Source organism: Fringilla coelebs, assembly GCF_963513975.1.
Source record: "Fringilla coelebs genome assembly, chromosome: 9".
Taxonomy (NCBI): Eukaryota; Metazoa; Chordata; class Aves; order Passeriformes; family Fringillidae; genus Fringilla; species Fringilla coelebs.
The window spans coordinates 6,350,605-6,369,780 of NC_140067.1; the positions used below are offsets into that span (position 1 = coordinate 6,350,605).

The window sequence follows — 19,176 nt, forward strand, 5'->3', positions numbered from 1 at the left end:
AATTTAAATGAGTTTGCAAGCTGCATCATGATCTTTTACAATAAGAACTCAAAAAAGTCAAATTCATTGCTGGTGTAAGATGAGCACCATCAAATAAAATTGCATTGCTTTCTACCAAAATTCTACCCCATTGCAGTGCAACATATTGTAATCAACCTTGTTTTTTTAGGAAAAGCTGGTAGCAAATTTTGAGTCTACTGTTAGCAATTAATTGGTTCAATACTAAGTTCTTTTGTCACTGTAATTTTAAGGCATAAGGAACAGCAGTGATGCTATAGACATAATTATTTGTCATCTTTTAGTGCTTTCTTCTTTTGCAAGCCATTGACAAATCTGCTTGATCTGCTGAGACATTTTTAGCTGTTCTTGCTTTGAAACTCATAGGCATGAAAGTTATTTTTATTAAAAATGTCATGTTCATAGAATTTGTTATAGGGAGTAGAGTTTAAAATTAGTAAACAAGGGCTGACTGAGACTGATACTTTATATTTGCTGCTTCCAATTTCTGTCCTTCTTTTGACAGAACCTAAAAATCAAAATGTGATAGAAATGACCACATGCATAGAGAAATATCTTCAGGGTAGATCAGGGCAGTCCAGATCCCTGAAGCACACCATGGTGCTGGGGGAGTGTATTGTATCCACAGCACCACTCCACCTCTCCATCTACAAGCACACAAACTGTATTGGGGCTTTTTGTGTCCCTGCAGAGGCAGCAGCAGGAGTTACAGTTCTTCCTTAAGTGTACCAAACCAGTGGTAATCTTCATGGAGAGGATTTTACAGGATCACCAGTGTCCTACTTTCTTTGAAGCACCCACCTATGGACAGTTGCTGGCCCTCACAACCCCTGGACATCACCAGGAGCTGAATTAGACTCTTGTGTCCTGCACCTGTGTATTATTTACTCTCTTCACTCCTCCTCTGCCCTTGATGCTCAGCTGGGTTTGTTTCCAAACCAATTACATGATTTGCCATGTAGCAATAGCACCTTCTGTACATTGAGCTGGATCCCAGATTTCATAGGAGAGTGCTTTTGCTATTGGTTTTAGAGATCCACTCCTGAGATAACTCCTACTCAAGAAGCTGCTTTGAAAATATGCTAAAAATTGCCTTTGCTGACCAACTGCACCCAGCTGTGGTTTGACAAATGGATTTTGGTAAGAAGATTTAATTCTCTGGTAGATTCTTTTGTACCTTCATCAAGCCCTGGATTGTCACAGAAGTGTCTCTGAAAGATTATGTGTTTCATGGAGCAGCTCTGCAGCCCATTTTTGCTGGAGCAGGCAGAGTTCCTCTTCAGAACTACTCACAAGGAGCATGGTTTGGCATAAAGCCAGAGGTGCTGAGATTCTTGGAATATTCCATGAAGAAACATAGAGAGATGCTTCAGACTGAGTTAACTGGAGTGGTCTTATTTAGGTGCTTTAACTCATTTTACAGAAACCAAAATATTCATTTCAGTGCCAAGCTGTTATAGAAGGACTACATTTGCTTCATGCCCTGCTGAGAGATGCTGGCAGGAGCTGTTATCAAAGACTCCTTTTCCCCTTAGTCATTTAATAGTAGCAGCTTCTCTTTTATTCTGTGTTTTCTGAGAGCAGAATAGGAAGTGATAATCTCCTTGGAATACAGAAGACACCTGTTTGATAAGTGGTAATTGCATTATTCCTGGAGGATTATCACAGTGGTGCTTGTTTCTTTGTAATGAAGCTCCACTCTTATAAGCAGAGCAGAACTTCACTAGAAGATACACATTCCAGGTAAGAGAAACAGAAAACAGGAAACAATCAGCCTTTTTAGAAGCTCATTTTTAGAAGTCAGTAGCACTGTGTTTTCAAGAGCTAACATTGCAAAAATCCAATTCCTCAGAAAATGATATCCATGAAGAAGAGGCAGCATAAAAATCCCCTCAGTGTTTGAAGCATTTTTTTGGAAGCAGCTCTGCTAGCACAACTGCTTGAACTGTGCCAAGGAATTATATAGTGCTGGAAACACATCCAGGCATTTCTCTGCCATCCAAAGCATTGTACAATGTTGTGAAGTAAATGGCATCCCACCACAGACCAGAAACGTGCCAAGTATTTGGCTGATACTCTTTGTGAATGCAAAGCAGTTCCCAAGGTGTATCTGTGAATATCTGTGGGCAATATGTGATGTGGATGGATTGTTGTTAGTTTATACTGTTTATTTTATTTTATTTCTTCCTGAGCTTAAAACCCTGTTAATGGTTTTGTGTCTCTTCTGAATTGTGAAAAATAAGTAGTTAGAGATCAGACTCAGTAAAAACAATTGTCCATATTCTATGGCAATTACATAAAGAAAATACCAGAAATTTAACAGACTCTGTTAGAATATAAAAGCAAGCAAATGCAACAGGGCAATTTTGAGGAAAGGAAATACAGCAAGACAGGTTAAAACTCTTTTGAGTATTTTTGCATTTATGATCTGAATCCATGTTTTAAGTGCAGCTGAATTTTTCATGTTAGAGTATGAAAAGTGAGAGTACACAGTACCACAAAACACTGTAACCAGGCTTCAAAGCATGTGGTCATCCACAGAGGACCGATGGATGAGTGGACACTGGCCCTTTCTCATGTTTTCAGGGCCTAGAGGGATTCTTGTCCTTTTTTAAATTGATCTTTTCTTTTCTTTACCTTAAACCCTCTCTCGATGGATGCTTTGACTCCTGGTATTTGTTGTCACCCAAGGACAGTGTCTCTTTAGCTTAGGAAAGGGTGGGGATCCCAGTTTATCTGTGAATAACACTCTGTTAGTTGTAATTTATCTTGCTTTAGTTAGAGAATTGTTTTTTTCAATTCCAGAGCCCTTCAGGAATGTACAGTGAGTTATGACCTGTTCCCAGGCATGTGTGTTTTATAGATCAGTTCACACAGGTGTACTGATTAATAAACTCACTGGCCCAATTTACATGCCTACGTTTTAACCACTGAGTAATTAGCGAAAGCATTGCTGAGGAACTGGAAATTTGGGAAATGTGTCATTATTTGCATATCAGTATAAAGCAATTACTAAATTAAAGAGTGCACGTTGTGACAAACATGAAGCTCCTTTACTGTTGCTTTGTCAGTGCACATTAACATCAACTTGATGTGAAAGCCTGGCTTTCTCTGCATGAACTAAAAATCCTAAGGCAGAAGTACACAATGAATCACCCAGAGTTTGGAGGCTAGCACGCTGAATTGCCTTGGGGTTCAGACTGAGGAAAGAAAAAACTCATGTAAAAGACCATTGAGAAAACGTATCAGTGGAAAGTAATTAACTCAAGATCCACAATTAGCCTCATGGTCTATACTTAACTGTGTTCCAGGTCTTTCAGCATTTATTTAATTCTGTTACCCTGTGTTTCAAATAGCTGCAAATGGCTTGGCAGATTTTTCATCCTTTTTAATATTTACAGTTTTTGTCTAACAAGAAGAATGAGCTCTGTAAGTGATCATGGGTATTTATTTCAGTCTCTCAAGTATATTTCTTTTTTAGCAGAATCTGTTGTACGAGGAAATATTATTTTCTTTGTGTTTCCTTTAAATATATTTGTGGTTTGAAGCAACATTAAGTACTACAGTAGCTGTCCTTCTGCTTTAATTCCTAATTTGCCTAACTAGGCTCAGTCAAATGAGAAATAATCAAAACCAGGGATAATTTTCATTCAGCCAGCAAATGAGAGGGGTAGATGCACAGTAACACGGCTGGTGATTAACAGGGCCCGTAGCAAAAATTGGCATGTGTGTTCAAGCAGCACACCAGGGCTGGGTGTTCCCAGAGCACCAGGCACCACTTTTTCTCAAGCTCACAAGAATCTCGTTGTGTTTTGTGGAGCTGCCTTTAGGGTGGTTGTAGCTGCAGTGCCAGCATCCCTCCCCTGGTGTCTGAAGGACACGAGTGGCCTCCTCACTGTGCCTTGGATCTTCTTCAGCCTCCCACACCATCCCCAAGATGATTCCAGAGCTGCCTCACCATACTCCTGCCTTCAGCACATGTAAAGATCTGCCAGCATTGTGCCTTCACACTGTAGCAAAATAAGATACATATGCAGCAGCCTTTTGGAATTTTGGCAAATTAACACAGCAGTCTCTTAATCCTAATCTAAAGAGTTTATCAAATTTTAAAACGTGAGTAATAGTTCAGGCACTTTTTTTCCCCTTCAATTCAGTGCTCTTTAAACTTTTGGGTTCTGTGTTTTAACTCTATAGCATTCCTTTGTGATTTTAGGCTTCATTATAGTTCAGAGATCTACCATGGGAACACGACTGAAATCCTTGGAATGAATTTCCTCCAACCTGTGTTGACAGGTTTAAATTACGTACTCTGACACTGTTCTTGTGGCTGGATTAGAAACTTTTTTCTGAGTTAAACCTGCGATAAGTAATTGTCACAGCGCCCTGGCACAATGCTAATGTGAAGTGACGTGTCCAAACTGGCCTCAGTAACATGAAGAACCCCAACAGGTGTGAGGGGTGGATCTTCCCATGGGCCCTGCGGAACTTCTAACGGGGGAAAAATAGTAGAAGAAGTGAAATGAACCTTGACTAAAGCTGTCAGCAGTAATTATCTCAACAACACTTTGTGAGGAGTTAAAATAAGCATTACTGATTTATAACCTGAACACGCTAGAGATGGTTTTTTCATCCAGTTAGTGTTTAAAATGAAACGTTGAATACCTGTCAAGATTTTTTTTCCTTTCGTTGGAGATGCATAATGAAAATGAAGTTATTTTCCAGAGGAAGTTAATTTCAAGGGCTGTCAAATTTTTTAAACTCTTCTGTTCATTTTCATATTTGTGGAATAGTTTAATAAAATAAACAAACCTCAAGCATACTTGACTGTTTTTCCCAGCTAATGCTATTTGATGTCAAAAGACAAAGTGGCAAATGGGGAATTACATCCACTTTTTATTGTTATTTAAGGAGGGATAAGGGCTTACATGGCAGTAGATGAGCTTTGGGTGTTTAATTTCTTTTTTTTAATATTATGTACTAAACTTGGATAACAATGTCTAGTTCAGCAGTACAGACTGAAGAGAGCCCTTCAGCTCTGGGTAGTAAATCTATCTGAGTCAATTAACTGCACAGTACAAAAAAGCTCTTGTTTCAGTCAACTAAAAGGATGTATTTAATAGATTTGCTTTTTGAATTGCAATGTGCCTTCATTTTACATTGGGGTACTTGCTCTTTGTTAGTGTGATAACACTTGTTTTATGTATACCATGTATTTCAGTATGAATAGAAGTAGTTTTACAGTCTGTTACTACTGGAAAAATACTTGCTAACTTTTGAGAAAAAACAAGCCAAAGAATAAACATTAATTCACAGAAAATCTACAATCTCTTGGAGCTTTAAACATAACTTTTAAACATGAACATGCAGGAATTCTTAAATCATGTATCACTTTGCCTTTGTGCGATTATACATTGAAAAGAAGATAGGTTATTTATTGAATGTATACAGCGACAAGCGATGGGTTTGGAAGTGTTGACCACCTGTTTGTTCCCAAGGAATTCAGTGAGGATTTGTCTGAGCATAACAGGCTGCCCATGCACTGTTAATAATGCTTGGTTAAACACCAGGAGCTGCAGCCATGGCAAGAACACACTCATATGAAAACTCTCTCATGGCCTAGTGTCATTTTTCTTGAAATGATGAGACTTGGAGTATCCTCAGAAATAGCATGAATTGCTTGGGAGTCCACCACCTCCTTCTTGCATGGATTGGTTTTTCTGGATCTCCATGCCGGGAAAGAGTGTGGAGCCATCTGATAATCTCTGGAGAACTGCAGAAGATTGCCAGAGTTCCCATACTCTTCTTTTCCCTCCTTCAATACTCACATGTAAGGACTATGCTGAATGCACTTAGAAACCACCATTTTATTCAACTGTTTGTTTAATGAAAAACTTCCTACTCTTGTATTTCAAGTGCAAAAACAAAACTTCACTCACTTGCTCTGCCTCTCACCCCTGCCTCGTACATTTGGATTTTTTCTGTAATTGCTATATCCTGTCCACCATACAAATATTCCTTGCTTTTCCTTACTTCTTCAGTTTTGGAAAGAATAGGTTACAAAAGGAAAATGGAAATGTGTGTGAGCCTCAGCTGTGGGGCAGCCTGACCAATCTAGCTCTGATGGTAAACAGCAAGAAGAGGAACTTATTTTCTAGGTGTTCCAACTAGATTGGTTTATCATTTGTTTTGTCTTATTACCTTACCTATTGTCATTGTACTTAGGCAATGAAAGCATTTGATCCCTAAAGTACCCTGTATCCAAGTTCATCTAGTAGTACCACGTACATAGAACATTTGATAGAAAAACAAGAACAGAAATATTCCTTCTAGAGTTTTTCTTCCTTCTCAAAGTTTTTGTTTCTTCTCAAATTTCATATAATTGTGCTCTAAATGCAACTTTTTTTCCTGTACCTTCAAGAAAATCCATCCATCCATCCATCCATCCATCCATCCATCCATCCATCCATCCATCCATCCGATAAATTGGCATTTATCATACTCAGGAAATTAGTTTGTGCTATAATAAAAGGTCACCTAACAGAATAGTAAATTTAATATGAAAATTGAAATGCTTGATAATGCTCCTTGCTCAGACCTCTATCCTTATCCCTTTTCTTATCTGGTGAGGGGGAAAAAACATCATGGCAATTAATCCAAAGAGAAAAAGGATCAAATTGTGGGAATGAAATTTCCACAGAGGAGGCATCTGCCAGTCATTGAGTATTTTGCTATGGGCACCCCTCTGAAGTTATTTGGAATAATTGAATATTATAAAATGCACTTGGTCATGTTTATTTCTCTATTCTTAAGCCATGTATCAGTGAGTAAACAAGTAACTGGAAAAGGCAAGCAACTCACATTTTGGGCACAGTGAAAGGGCTGTCACATGGAGTATTTGAACCAGGATTAGGTTTCAGTCTGTAGGTAACACTGCATTTGGTTTTGATTGAGAGTTTTTTGTGTGATATATGTGTATTACAAACCCCTGTGTGTGTAGTGCAGCCTGCTAAGCAACCTTTAGAAAGAGCCTTTTTTATGGGAGATTTATGGGGGAGAGTCAAGTATCGGAAAACATGCTTTTTATTTTGTACACCAGAATCTTGTTTGCTTGCTTTATCTCTGAGTATTAAAAGTAGAAAATGGATTTTTTTTCCCTTTACCTCAATAGAAAATCATGCTGTGAGAGTTCCCCTATTTAGTTTCCTATTGAAGCAGATTGTATACAGCCAAACATGATTCTGTATTAGAAGTTTAGCTACTTGAATAATTTGACTGATTCATATCAGTGATGTTATACAGAAATTACATTTCTTTTTAGGATCTTTTTATATTAAAAATCTTGAAGGTTTGTCCACTGCAAAGTTTTGGTTTTGGCATGCCATTGTCAGGTAATGCCTGTTGCTTCACTTGCTGTGGGTGTGCAAGTGAAATCTGGCATCATTTATAGAGTCTTCTCCTTTGTGCATGGATCAAGTAGTCTCTGAATTTCTGTCTGATGCTTTGTGAGATTTACAGTTTGACCTTTGAATTTCTGAGAACAAATTATCAAGAATCTCTATCCAAAAAATGGTATTAGAAAATATTTTGTCGTGGAAAACTACCTCTCCAGTGAGCTGGAAAGAATTTGAGCAGTTTGAAAATAAAATTACCATGTTACAGTGACTGAAACAGTTTCTCCTTTTCAGTGGTCTTTTAAAGAGCCAAAAGCTGTTTTCTTTAAAATTGCCAAGTACTGGGTATTATAGCTGAAGGCTCCATTTAATAACTTACCCTGATTAACAGGGAAGTGTCTGTATGTTCAGATAGATGCATTAATGTACATTAAAGCAAATCAGAGTGCCCACACACTCCAAAGTGTCAAAACTCTCATTGCTCTTGTAACAATCAAAAGCTGAACAAAGAGCAGAAAATAAACCAACATTCCTACCTTCCTTGAACATTATACTTGCTTGCTCTGAGTAGTTCTTGTTTACAAAAAGCTTTATCCCTTTGCAGAGATGGGATCCCTTGATGGCAAGTATCCTGTGAACAGCACAAGCTCTCAATAATTGAGGATGACAAAGAATGTCCTGTTCTTTACAGATTATTGCCTTAAGATGGACACTTTGGGTGTCCCAGCTATATTCTGTAAGGCAGTAGAGAGCTCTTACAGCTTCCTTCACCTTCCTCATTAGGTATGGTTGCCATTCAAATCTCTTTTGAGATGCTGTTTTTCTCCATCAGTGTGTGGGTGAACATGAGGAAGGCCAATTTGTCATATCCAATTACTCCTTTCCTGATGCAGTCCACTGAGCTTATAATTTTTGTATCAGCATTTCTCAGAGGAGTGAGTTCTGCAGCTGGAGTTCTCTGCTGGTATCACTCCTTCATGTTCCTTCTGCTGTTTATCTTTCTCACACCTTCAGCATCTTGATTAAATATCTCTGGACTGGTGCAAGAGACTGAGTTTGTTCCTTCATTTGTAATGTCAGAAGTCTGCAAGAGTGGGAATTAAGTTGTGCCAACAAACTCTTTCTAGAAAATGCAAGGTTTTGAGATTATGGACTTATAATTTTTCATATTATTCTGAGCATGAGATGGCAGCCCTCTGGAATTGCATGCTTTCAATGATTTCTTTCTCTCCTGCAGACATGTTTGTATCATGAAATATTTGGGAAAAAAATAGTGGGTTTAGATAGTTCTGAATTATATTTATAGAAGCTTCTACATAATAGTAATATAACATGAAAAATAATTTATTGTTCAAAGCATCTGGTCTCACTCCAGATTTGGCAGATATTTCTGGGTTAATCTGGAAGGTTGACAAAGAATCCTGCATGTTTGGATCAGAAAAGATGTTGCTTAACTTTATCCCTCGATTGCTAATGCTGGCAATTGAAAAACAAATCATCTCACACTGAGCATTTACAAATAGTATTAGTGTCTTAGAGTTGGAAAGCACAAGTGAGCACCAGACTATTTCTTTCCTCTCTAAACTGTAAGATTAAGATTTTGTAGTGATCTTTCTCGTAGTAGTTAAAATCTATTTCAAGTTACCTTTTGTGCACTTTTAGTCCTTCTTGAATCTCAGAGCTATTGAATCCCTGTAGTCTCTCTGCTGTTTCCTAAAAGGGAACTCTCCTGCTGCCACTCTCCCTGAAATGTTTGAAATCTTGAATTTAATTTTCCTTCTCCTTAAAAGCTATAGGAAGCCAAATAGGAGGTTACTTAAACTTTAAATAAGCACAAGCAATGGCTACACAGTGTTGGACAAAAGATCTGGCTCTTGAGTTACTTTTTACAAGCAATTTTCCTTATTTCTGGTTTTGTTTCACTTTCTACTTCACGTACCTTTCAGTTCTGAGACAGTTTGATTTGCACAAGCTTAGATTCCCTACCTAAAAAAAGAAAAATTTTTTTTTTTCTTCTGTGTTATTTCTTTTTAACCTACACCTACCTTGTTGTTCATGCACGAGTCCTGCAAATGCATTTGCAGTGTCTTTTATCTCATTCAAGCTCTGGTACCCACATAGTGGTGACTTTCATGCAAAAAAAGAAAAATTCAGAAAACCTGACTGACTTTTGAGGTTTTTTCACAGCCAGATGGGCTCATAAGCTAGAGATATTGGTGATCAGGTGCTCTGGCTACAAACCAGCTTTTGGGGTTGGTTCAGTTATGGGGTTGGTATAAAGCTTTTGTCCATTCCCATGGGAAGGTAGCTGAAACAATGATAATTTATTGCAGTGATAATTTTCTGCATCTCTCTTTGGGAGGGGGCAGGTACAGTATTCAGAAAGAAAAACCTCTCCTAGCGCAGTGTGAGATCTTCAGTTCTTGCCACTGAGACATTTCAGTGGTGCTCCCATCAGCACCCTGCATTCACAGTACTGGGAAAAGGTTTGTTGAGCTGCCTGGAAAACAATCTTTTGCTTAGTCTTGGTGTTTTTATGATTTCCAAAATAAAGCCTTAGAGCTTTTGTGATGCAAGAGTCTTTCTTTGCAAGAGAACTCTCCATCTTTGAATGAAGATAATTTTATTCTAGAAGAATGTTGTTGCCTGGTGTTTATTTTGGAATGAAGGCAGAACTGCTATTTCTTTTGCAAAAAAAAACCAAACAAACAAAACTTCTCAGAAAGAAAAAAAAAAAAGAAGCTAAGGGAAGGGTGATTTCTCACACCAATGTGCACAAACCCCCAACATTCCAGCAACTGTGTGGAGAGTAGGATGAAACAGGCTCTGATGTGGAACCCCTTCTGCTGTTAGCTGGTGTTTGAGACGCTTTGACACTATAATATAGGGTTGCAAATTGGAATTGCAACACCCTGCAATTGGGCCAAGTGATGAAGCAGCACAATCACTGCCTGCTTGATCTTACCACTCTCTCTTTAATGTGCATGTAAAAGATACTGGGAGCCTTTCCAGGCATCTGTCAGAGGATTTGATGCTGTGAGAGAGGGAGCTGTGGTCTGTGTGTGGTTCATGTGGGTGTTTGTGTGTTTTACCAGCATTTCATATGGTGTGATAACTACAGGGCAAAGTTTCAGGTTTTATAACAGTTGGGTTTTGTTTATTATTAAAAGCTTATAAAAATAATAACTGAAATGGTGGATTATGGCAGAGAATGCAGTTCTTATGCTCTTGTCACAGGAGTTTCATAGGTAATTGGTCTAGAGCTGGGTGTCGTCTTGAATATTTCATTTACTCCAGAGTATTAAAACTCACTTCCTTTGAGGCGATTGCTGGGCTTTTTACACAGCTAAACTTGTGTTTAACCTTGCTGTGAGAATGTGACAGTAGGCTAGTTCAGACAGGTTAACATTCATTTGGTAACCAGCCTGCTTAATCAGCCTGCTTCAACCTGCAGCAAATTAAATCTCTGTGAGTTCTAGCAGACAAGTGAGAAAGTCGCTCTGAATTATGTATAAAAAATAAATGGGGTATTTTCAGTGCTCATGGCAGTAAATGAAATGTAAGGCTTATGATTTATTCTTGGATTTTTGTTGAGAATGATTGAAATGTATTTTTCCTTAATGTTTTAATATTCCAATTAGGAGAGTGCTGTATTTCTGAAATGTATAATGTAAATATTTTATTCTGTACCCTGCAAAAACACTAACAAGCTTTACAGGATCTAGGTGTTTTTCTGTCCTAGCCAGGACTACCCTTCTCCACATCACTGAAAATTGCATAGCATTAAATACTTTGACACTGCCAAAACCAATCAATTATCTTTATTTTAGAGCTACTTGCACTGTAAAATCAATCCAGATAGGTCTTAGGTGCTTCTGAAATTCCTATTTAGGGTCATCAAGCTTGCTTCTCCTGGGCTGATTTGCTCTCCAGAAGAGGCAGGAGGCTGGGCAGAAGCTCTAAATGCAGGGCTGGCACAGGTGGTTCTGGTCACAGAATGGGCAGTTCTCATTTTTAGGCATTATAATTAGTGTATTTTTGAATGTAATATAGGACCAGCTTTTCAAATATTATTGCTGTGTGTTTGCAAGCATCATAATAATTTTGTCTTTCAAATGACAGTAGAATTTTTCTAAAAATTCAGATTTAGGCATACAGCAAAGGGTAGAAGTGCTCTTTCTGTTGGCACTGGCACTGACCATCCATCCTGTGGACTGTGCTGACTGCAGTGTCAGCAGTTTGGGTTGTGTGTCTTTGTTCATATGAGGAACATGATGTGCACCCTTGACATTTAAAATGACCAAAAAGGAGTTGAAATGTATTTTTTAAGTTGCCAGTGTGATTGTGTCTATAGCAGTGTCTGCTGATAAACAGAGCTTTCAAAATACAAATTTTTTTCAAGATGATGTAACTGTTTGTAATTACATATATCAGTACTTAGCATCTTTAACAATTGCTTCTTGATTAGCAAAAAAAAATCTACATTTGCATCATCAATGCATAGCACTGCAAAAGTTGCCATGTACAGTAACATTTCAAATTTCAATACTGCTGTAGGAGAAAATAACAGCTCAAGGCCCATTGGAGTTGGCAGTTCCATGGAATTTGTTTTGATACTCTGTGCATACACCTCAGTAAAACTCAGTTGATGTTTCTTTGAATATTTTAACGTAAGGAATAATTTTAGTTTTTCAGGCTTCTTGATATGTGTTTAAATAATGCAGTCTCTAATTTGAACCTCTAAACAACCTTAAACCCTCCCCCCAACCTTTAATTGAGACTGTGGCTTTAATGAAAAACCTTTGCTTGCTTTGTAGATGACTTTAGCCGTGTCGGGACTGACTTTTCCTTGCCATCGACTCACAGTTGGAAGAAGATCTTCACCTGTACAAACAAGGGAGCAGTCAGAGGAGGTAAGGACATCATCTTTGTGGTACCAGTCTGCTCTAGGAACAGGCAGGACCACCTCAGGGTGCCCTGGTCACCATCCCTCCTGTGATGGTGTGACAATAGAATTGCATCTTACAACAATCCATTTTCAGTTCCTGCAATTGTGACAAAGTGAGGAACTGGGCAAAGGAGTCATTGAAGAAAAAGAGGAAAAAGAAAGCAAGAAAATCCCAGCAAAACATCTGGCTGGGGGAGATGACCTTAGCTCCTTGCACTAAAATTTTGATTTTTCTCCTTTGTATGGGCATTCCAAATACCAATATAAAAGTCACCATTGTGTGGCTGTTCTCCCTCTTTCTTATGCAGTTTGACCAGCTCTGGTACCATTAGATGGAAAACAGCATTAACTTTGGGTAAAATTTGCTCAACTCTGTGTATGCAGAGATTCTTTAATAATGCATTTTGTCACTTAATATTTCTGTCAACCAGAATTCTGTTAAAAATTACCTTTGATAATGCTGTATAAAATAGTAAATTAAACTGCAGTATATTGTGTGTATTTGTCACTGTGTGTGTATTTTGTATTTCACTGAAAATGTCTGAAATAGAAGCTTAGAGTGGATTTTGGGTCTTGTTTTTATACAGCAATGCACTGATGTTCATATGGTTAGTGATAGTGATGGAGATGACTTTGAAGATGCTACTGAGTTTGGAGTTGATGATGGAGAAATGTTTGGAGTAGCTTCATCTGCCTTGAGGAAATCGCCAATGAGTAAGAGTTACAATTAACTGGAGGTTGTTCAGCAGAGGTGAAGGCAGAGAGGTGGGAGGGGTCTGCAGAATTAGAAACTGGAAAGTATTTTCTGATAGGAATGGTAGAATTGTTTGAATTCATGTCTGATGGATGGACCAAAGGAAAATACTGCACACGTAACTGGCAACTATAAAAGCACTTTTCCTTGGAAGGAAATTTTTGACCTTGCAACTGAAGAATAATAATTGAACTTAAAATTGATCAGTAACAAATAAAGTCAGAGAAATTGTGGTCTCTGTCCAAATGCACTTGTAGATAACTGGATTTCCACTTCCCTATTTTGAAAATTCTGCAGATTGTATTTTTGATTACTGCTTTACTCATTATGCTGATCAAGTTTCTCAGTGATTATTTGCCCTTGAATTATGAAAAGGATTGAGCAGGAGCAGTCAGTTACCTCCTACATTCAATTCTTGCATACTTTATTATTTACTTTAGGCTTGCATTAGTGTTACTCCATTAGAAGTTTTTTGACAGCAGATATATGTAACAATATGGAAAACTTTTTAACATTTTCAATAGGAAGGGTGGAGCCTTTCAAGCCTTAAAGTAAGTCCAGAGCGCTAACTCTGAGCAAGTGATATATCACATTACACTGGACCTGAGGATTTTACTGTTTGGAAAACCTGAATATATTCATGAGACCCTCTGGAAATTTCTTGTCTTTCAAAAAGTTCATTGTCAGTAGTCTTTCATGAAGTTTATATGCTTTCTTGGTAACACTTCAGTAAGCTGGGAACATGAAATACCTGTGAAGGGAATGTGTTTGCATATTACAACCTATTTCCATACAGTTACATTTTTTTTTTCCCCATTTTTTTAAGTGCCAGAAAATGCTGAAAATGAAGGAGATGCCTTATTACAATTTACAGCAGAGTTTTCTTCAAGGTAAGCTTAGCCTGTTAACTGTGCAATTCTTATTACAAACTCAGTTGAAGTTAGTAAATAATGAAAATAAGAATAAACCAAGTCTACATGTTTTCTTGTGAGATTATAGCATATTTAGACATTCTAATATAATTTATTTAAATCCTAACCGTGCTGCTAGAACTGCTTCTGAAATAAAGTTATTTCTCAGCCCAAGCTGGAGTGGTTGATTCTTGTCTTATTTATTTTGCCACTATGTAGTACCATTACTTAATTATGTAAAGGTCTAGAAGGATGAGAAAGACTGGTTATGTATGAGAATTTTATTATGATATGTAGGAACAGAAAAGCTGAAACTGATTAATATTGAAAAATAAATACGTAGTTGCTGTAAGAGTTTTCACAATAACAAAGTGGTTGGTTAAATATTGACTTTTAAAAAACAGAGATATTCTGGATTTTTAGAAAACTTTATACTACCAAATCATGCACTGTTAAACAGTTGCTTGTTTCATTGAATAGGTAGAAGCTGCAAAATAATGCAAAGTTTATGTATTTTCTGTTTTCACTCCAGTGATGAAATACTCCTTTATGTGTATGAGATGCATTCATGTGTAGTGGAAGAATAACCTTCAATTAACCATTAAGAGGAAAAGAGAGGAAATAATTTGAAATTTTTGTAGAAATTTTACAGAAAATTGTGTAGAACTTAAGGTATCTACATGTGTAAACAGAATGTTTTTATGATAAAGTTTGTAAGGTAGTTGTTCATTACTTTGAGTTTTTCAATGCCTGAAAACAAATGGGTCCTAAATATTTTCTTTCTGTCCTTTAGAAGTGTAATACTCATCTTTCTAAAGATTTAGCCAATGCATTATGTTTACAGAATATATGAAAAGGTAGAATATTGAAATGACTTGATTTTGTCCTTTTTTATTAATTGGAAATTTTATCTCAAATAGATATGGTGACTGCCATCCTGTTTATTTTATTGGATCATTAGAGGCTGCTTTTCAAGAAGCCTTCTATGGGAAAGCAAGAGATGTAAGTGTGTGTTAAAACTACTTTATTTAAAATAGTGGGGGAATGGAAATCACCTTAAGGGTTTCATCTTGATTTTTGAAAAGCTGAGCTACATTTTGGAGTTGTTTTGCTTTTATTGTTTGAGAAGAGTTGCACTCATTCAGTTGACTGACTAAAAGACTTACCTTGGTGGTTGCTGAAATTGCAGTGATGCTTTCTAATCATTCAGGCTGTATTTTTACTGGAGTTCTTTAGCTGTTGAAGTTACTCTTTTTCTTTTCCCCTCCTCCCTTTTCTTCCTGAGATAATGGTGTCCTAGCACCAGATAACCCTGCCTATGAGCCTTGTGGTTGACAAGTTCACTGTTGCATGTTGGTAACTCCTTTGAAGAGTGGTTAATGAAATTGTAAATTTAAATTGGAAGCTCTCTCAACTACAGTGGGCTTTTTTTTCCCCCCTTTGTACAGCCTTTATCTGCCAAGTAAGTTCCAGTACTAAGGTTTGGCTGTTTAGTTTTTCTGTACATCCAACCAGGCATCTCAAGTTTCTGTTATTCCATGCACAGTTTTAAAATCACTATTTTAATAAAATTAGAATGGGGACAGTTTATTTAAGTTTTGGTGACTTGATTCACTAAGGAGAAACCCAAAACCCTGCATAATTAAGCACAGATAAAGCTGAAACACAAACAAGAAAATCATGCTGTTTAAATTTACTTTTTGTTTTCTTGATAGATGTTTAATTTTAAAACTAAGAATGTCGTTATTCATATTGGAAGGAGCCTCTGTATTATGTTTGGAGCTGTTCTGATAAATGTGAGAGTTATAAATCCACACTATATAGCTGAAGTTGACACACACTTAACACTCTAAGTTTAGTGAATATTTTCATGTCTTTGCACAGAGAAAAAAATCCTGTGAATTGGACAAGGAAAGGGTGTGAGCTGGGAAGTTCACTTAGTGTCATGTCATCAGAAATGCTTGACAGTGTATCAGTGTAATAGTGGACAAAAGCTCATAAAGAACTTTATCATAAACAGTTTTCTACCTATAAATCTGATATTATTGCAGTGCAGTTACTTAGTTTTTTGTTGTTCAAAATACTTCTTGTGCTACTTACATACCACTTTTGAAATTCATGTTGCCTTACGTTTTTAATATATTGTCATTTATTCAGACCAGGTCATCATCACAATAAAATCATTGTGTGTGTGTGTGTGTGTGTGTGTATGTATTATATATATATGTATATTTAGGAGAGTATTAACTCTTGTTTGTGTTGTTTGGTTTATTGGGGTTTTTTCTGAATATTGCCTTATTTTGAAAGCTCTTCCTCCCACCTTTGGAATGACATAATTTTTAACATTCTGATTTTAAGCAAAGATATGAGAATGTGGAAATACCATTTATTTTCACTGCTTTTCCCTGTTACAAAGTAATTTTTTCAGTACTGGCTCCTGGAATTCAGAATTGAGGAAAGGGACACATTATTTCATATTTTTATAATTTAATTTCCTAAAATAATTTTTAAAATATACATCAGTATTAAAAAAAAAAAGCTTTGGAGAGATTGCAACCTATGTGTCTTGTCTTCTAATTTATACTATGGAGGGCACTTAATTTTACCAGGGCAACAGATGAGCTGCAGGCACCAGCATTCTTCACTTGAAGTGAGAAATTGAGTTCCAAGAGTAAATAAAAACAAGATTGAAGGTTTAAATCCTCTACTAGGCTTTTTGAACTTATATACTCATTAAATGTTTATTGGAGTGGTGGGATTACGAAGGATTTGGGCAGCTTCATCAACTGGTATATACTTAATCACTAAGTAAAACACTACATTTGATAGAGTGTTTCTCACGATGCCACACTCAATCCATCTTAATGAAAACCGCTTCAAACTGATTTAATTTGAGAGCACTTGGCAGCTTGAGTGCTCAAAGATCTTGGCCTTTTCTTGACAAATTCTCAACTCTGTCCAGAGCAGAAGGTGCACTCTGCAGTTCATGTCTAGTGAGACAGCCATCAGCTGTGTTTTAAATCTGTACTGGGGATACTTTTTACCTCAAAAAAAAAAAAAAAAAAAGCCCAATTTGTATAAACATGAAGCTTTTTTCCCAGAAATATTTAAATTTGGGTTATTTAAAGAAAATTAACTTATGTCAAAACATGTGTTTTGAATACAGAATATGAGTTCTATTTCTTTTTATGAAAATAGATGTTTCCTGTTAAATCTCCTTGTCTTTTCATGTGTTGGAAATGATGGTCATTCGTAGTTATTTAACAAAATGTTGCTTGAAAAAGAAATGCCTTTTTAAAAAGTTGAGGTGTTTATCTGCTGTGTTTGAGTATGTATGTGTCTTTTAACCTTTGGAGCAAGTGCTGCCACAACCATGCCAGTTTTTGGTAGGAAAGGTGGAATGAGGTCAAATGTGGCTCTGCTGTATAATTCCTGTGGCTCAAACCTGTATAACTTTACCACAAAAACAAAATACCCAAGACATAAAGTCTTGCTTTTAACAGCCAGTGTCCTTGGCCATGAAATTCTCAGCTGCCTCCAGCAGCCTCATAGTTAAAGGTGTTCTGTTTTCATTTCTTTTTGTATATATGAGAAGAAAATACTTTCAGCATTTCTTTTAATGGGGTCAGGAGGAGGAAGAGAGAGGTTTATTAAATCAACAGTTAAGCTGGTTTTTGTGAAAGTCTTCCTCTGTCTATTGGAAAGAAGAGTTTCCCTGTCACTAAGTTTCTGAAGAATGGGCTTACTCTTGCTGCAAAGCTACCCTGCCATAGGAGTTGCTACACTTAATGCCATGGAAGAAATCCTATAGTAGACATTTTTAACAAGGTGTTTGGGGGAGTTTTCTTCGTGGCTGAAAGCAGATTGTGGCTGTGTTTGTTTTCTGAGACATCAGAGGGTTTATCCTAACTTATGGTGGTATTGTTATTAATACTGGATTTTAGTTGCTATATTGAAGCTTACTGAGTTATATATGTGAGTAATACTAAAGTATTTTCTTTTATTAGAGCTTGTTTGTCTTTTCATTTTTATAGGTGGTTGCTACTCTTTTATTAAGAGAAAGAATAAAGACATTGCCTTTGCCTTTTCAGGAGCTCTTATCTTTATATACCTCTGTCAGCTCACCTCCTGCTCCTCTCTCAACCTTTCTGTCCACTGACTTTTAATAAATATGTGAAACATCTCTCTTAGCACAGATTGGTATTGTCACCTCAATATATATTCCTGCATTCGGAAAATGAACCGTGTTTCTCTCCTCCTTGAATTCTGTCTTTTAGGTTCAATTTAGAGGCAGCACCATCCTTCTCATATATGGGTTCTTTATTTCCTGAATACCTAGAGCAAAGTATGCTCCTTCCATGATTTGGTGTGTTCAAATAAAAGCTATTTTTCCCCCTATTCCTTGGTGGTAGCAGAATATTCCTTCATACGGGGCTTTCTGTAGCATCATTTTTATCTGTGTGACTCAGAAAAATGTCCCTTATTATTTCAGCTAAATAAGTTTATACTGAAATTATTACAGATTACAGCTGGAGGAATTACCACTTTACAGCTTCTGATTAAACATGAATAACCTGACCACTAATGTACATGGTCTGGTTGAAATTGGAAGACAGGTCTAGAAGTAGAATTCTGGCTTTTCAGGAAGAGTGAAGCAGCTGCACTCTGGCAATTATCAGTACTCCAATTAAGTCCCATGTTAATCACCATTTTCTTTCCAGCCTTGCCTGATGTGTGTTAGCAGTTCTGTCCTTGAATTTGTAAATTATTTCTGAATTTGTGGATAAATATTGTTTAGAAATGGCTACTACAACATACCATACAACAGCTTCTCTGTTTGCCTACACCCCCTTCATTTTCCATATCTAAAGAGTAGCTTCATATTTCATATCTGGAGGGTTGCTCCTGGGTATGGGTCTCTCCTCTGTATTAGATACTAAATAATGGAAGTTTTTTGAACTTCTCTGCCTCACTCTACATTTTCTCTTCTTTCAAAGCTTGTGATTAGAGATCTTCCCTGAGTTTGGTGTTAATTACTGGACACTATTTGCATTATGTAAGATACCACTACAGGTGCAATTGATTGAAATGGAGACACAAGAGTATAATAGGATCAAATAGTTGGAAGATGAAAGTAGACTAAAGCAGGCTCTA

At 36.9% G+C, this 19,176-nt stretch overlaps 1 protein-coding gene across 2 annotated transcripts in view; it reads left to right on the forward strand.

Moving 5' to 3' along the window:
• FAF1 (Fas associated factor 1) overlaps positions 1–19,176 on the forward strand; it is a 152,893-nt gene that overhangs the window by 90,061 nt on the left and 43,656 nt on the right. For both annotated transcript variants that reach the window (XM_084211147.1, XM_084211148.1), the window contains 4 exons: positions 12,227–12,322; positions 12,945–13,071; positions 13,938–14,001; positions 14,943–15,024. In XM_084211147.1, coding sequence (XP_084067273.1) covers positions 12,227–12,322; positions 12,945–13,071; positions 13,938–14,001; positions 14,943–15,024 — 369 coding nt within the window. The remainder of the gene's footprint in view (positions 1–12,226; positions 12,323–12,944; positions 13,072–13,937; positions 14,002–14,942; positions 15,025–19,176) is intronic.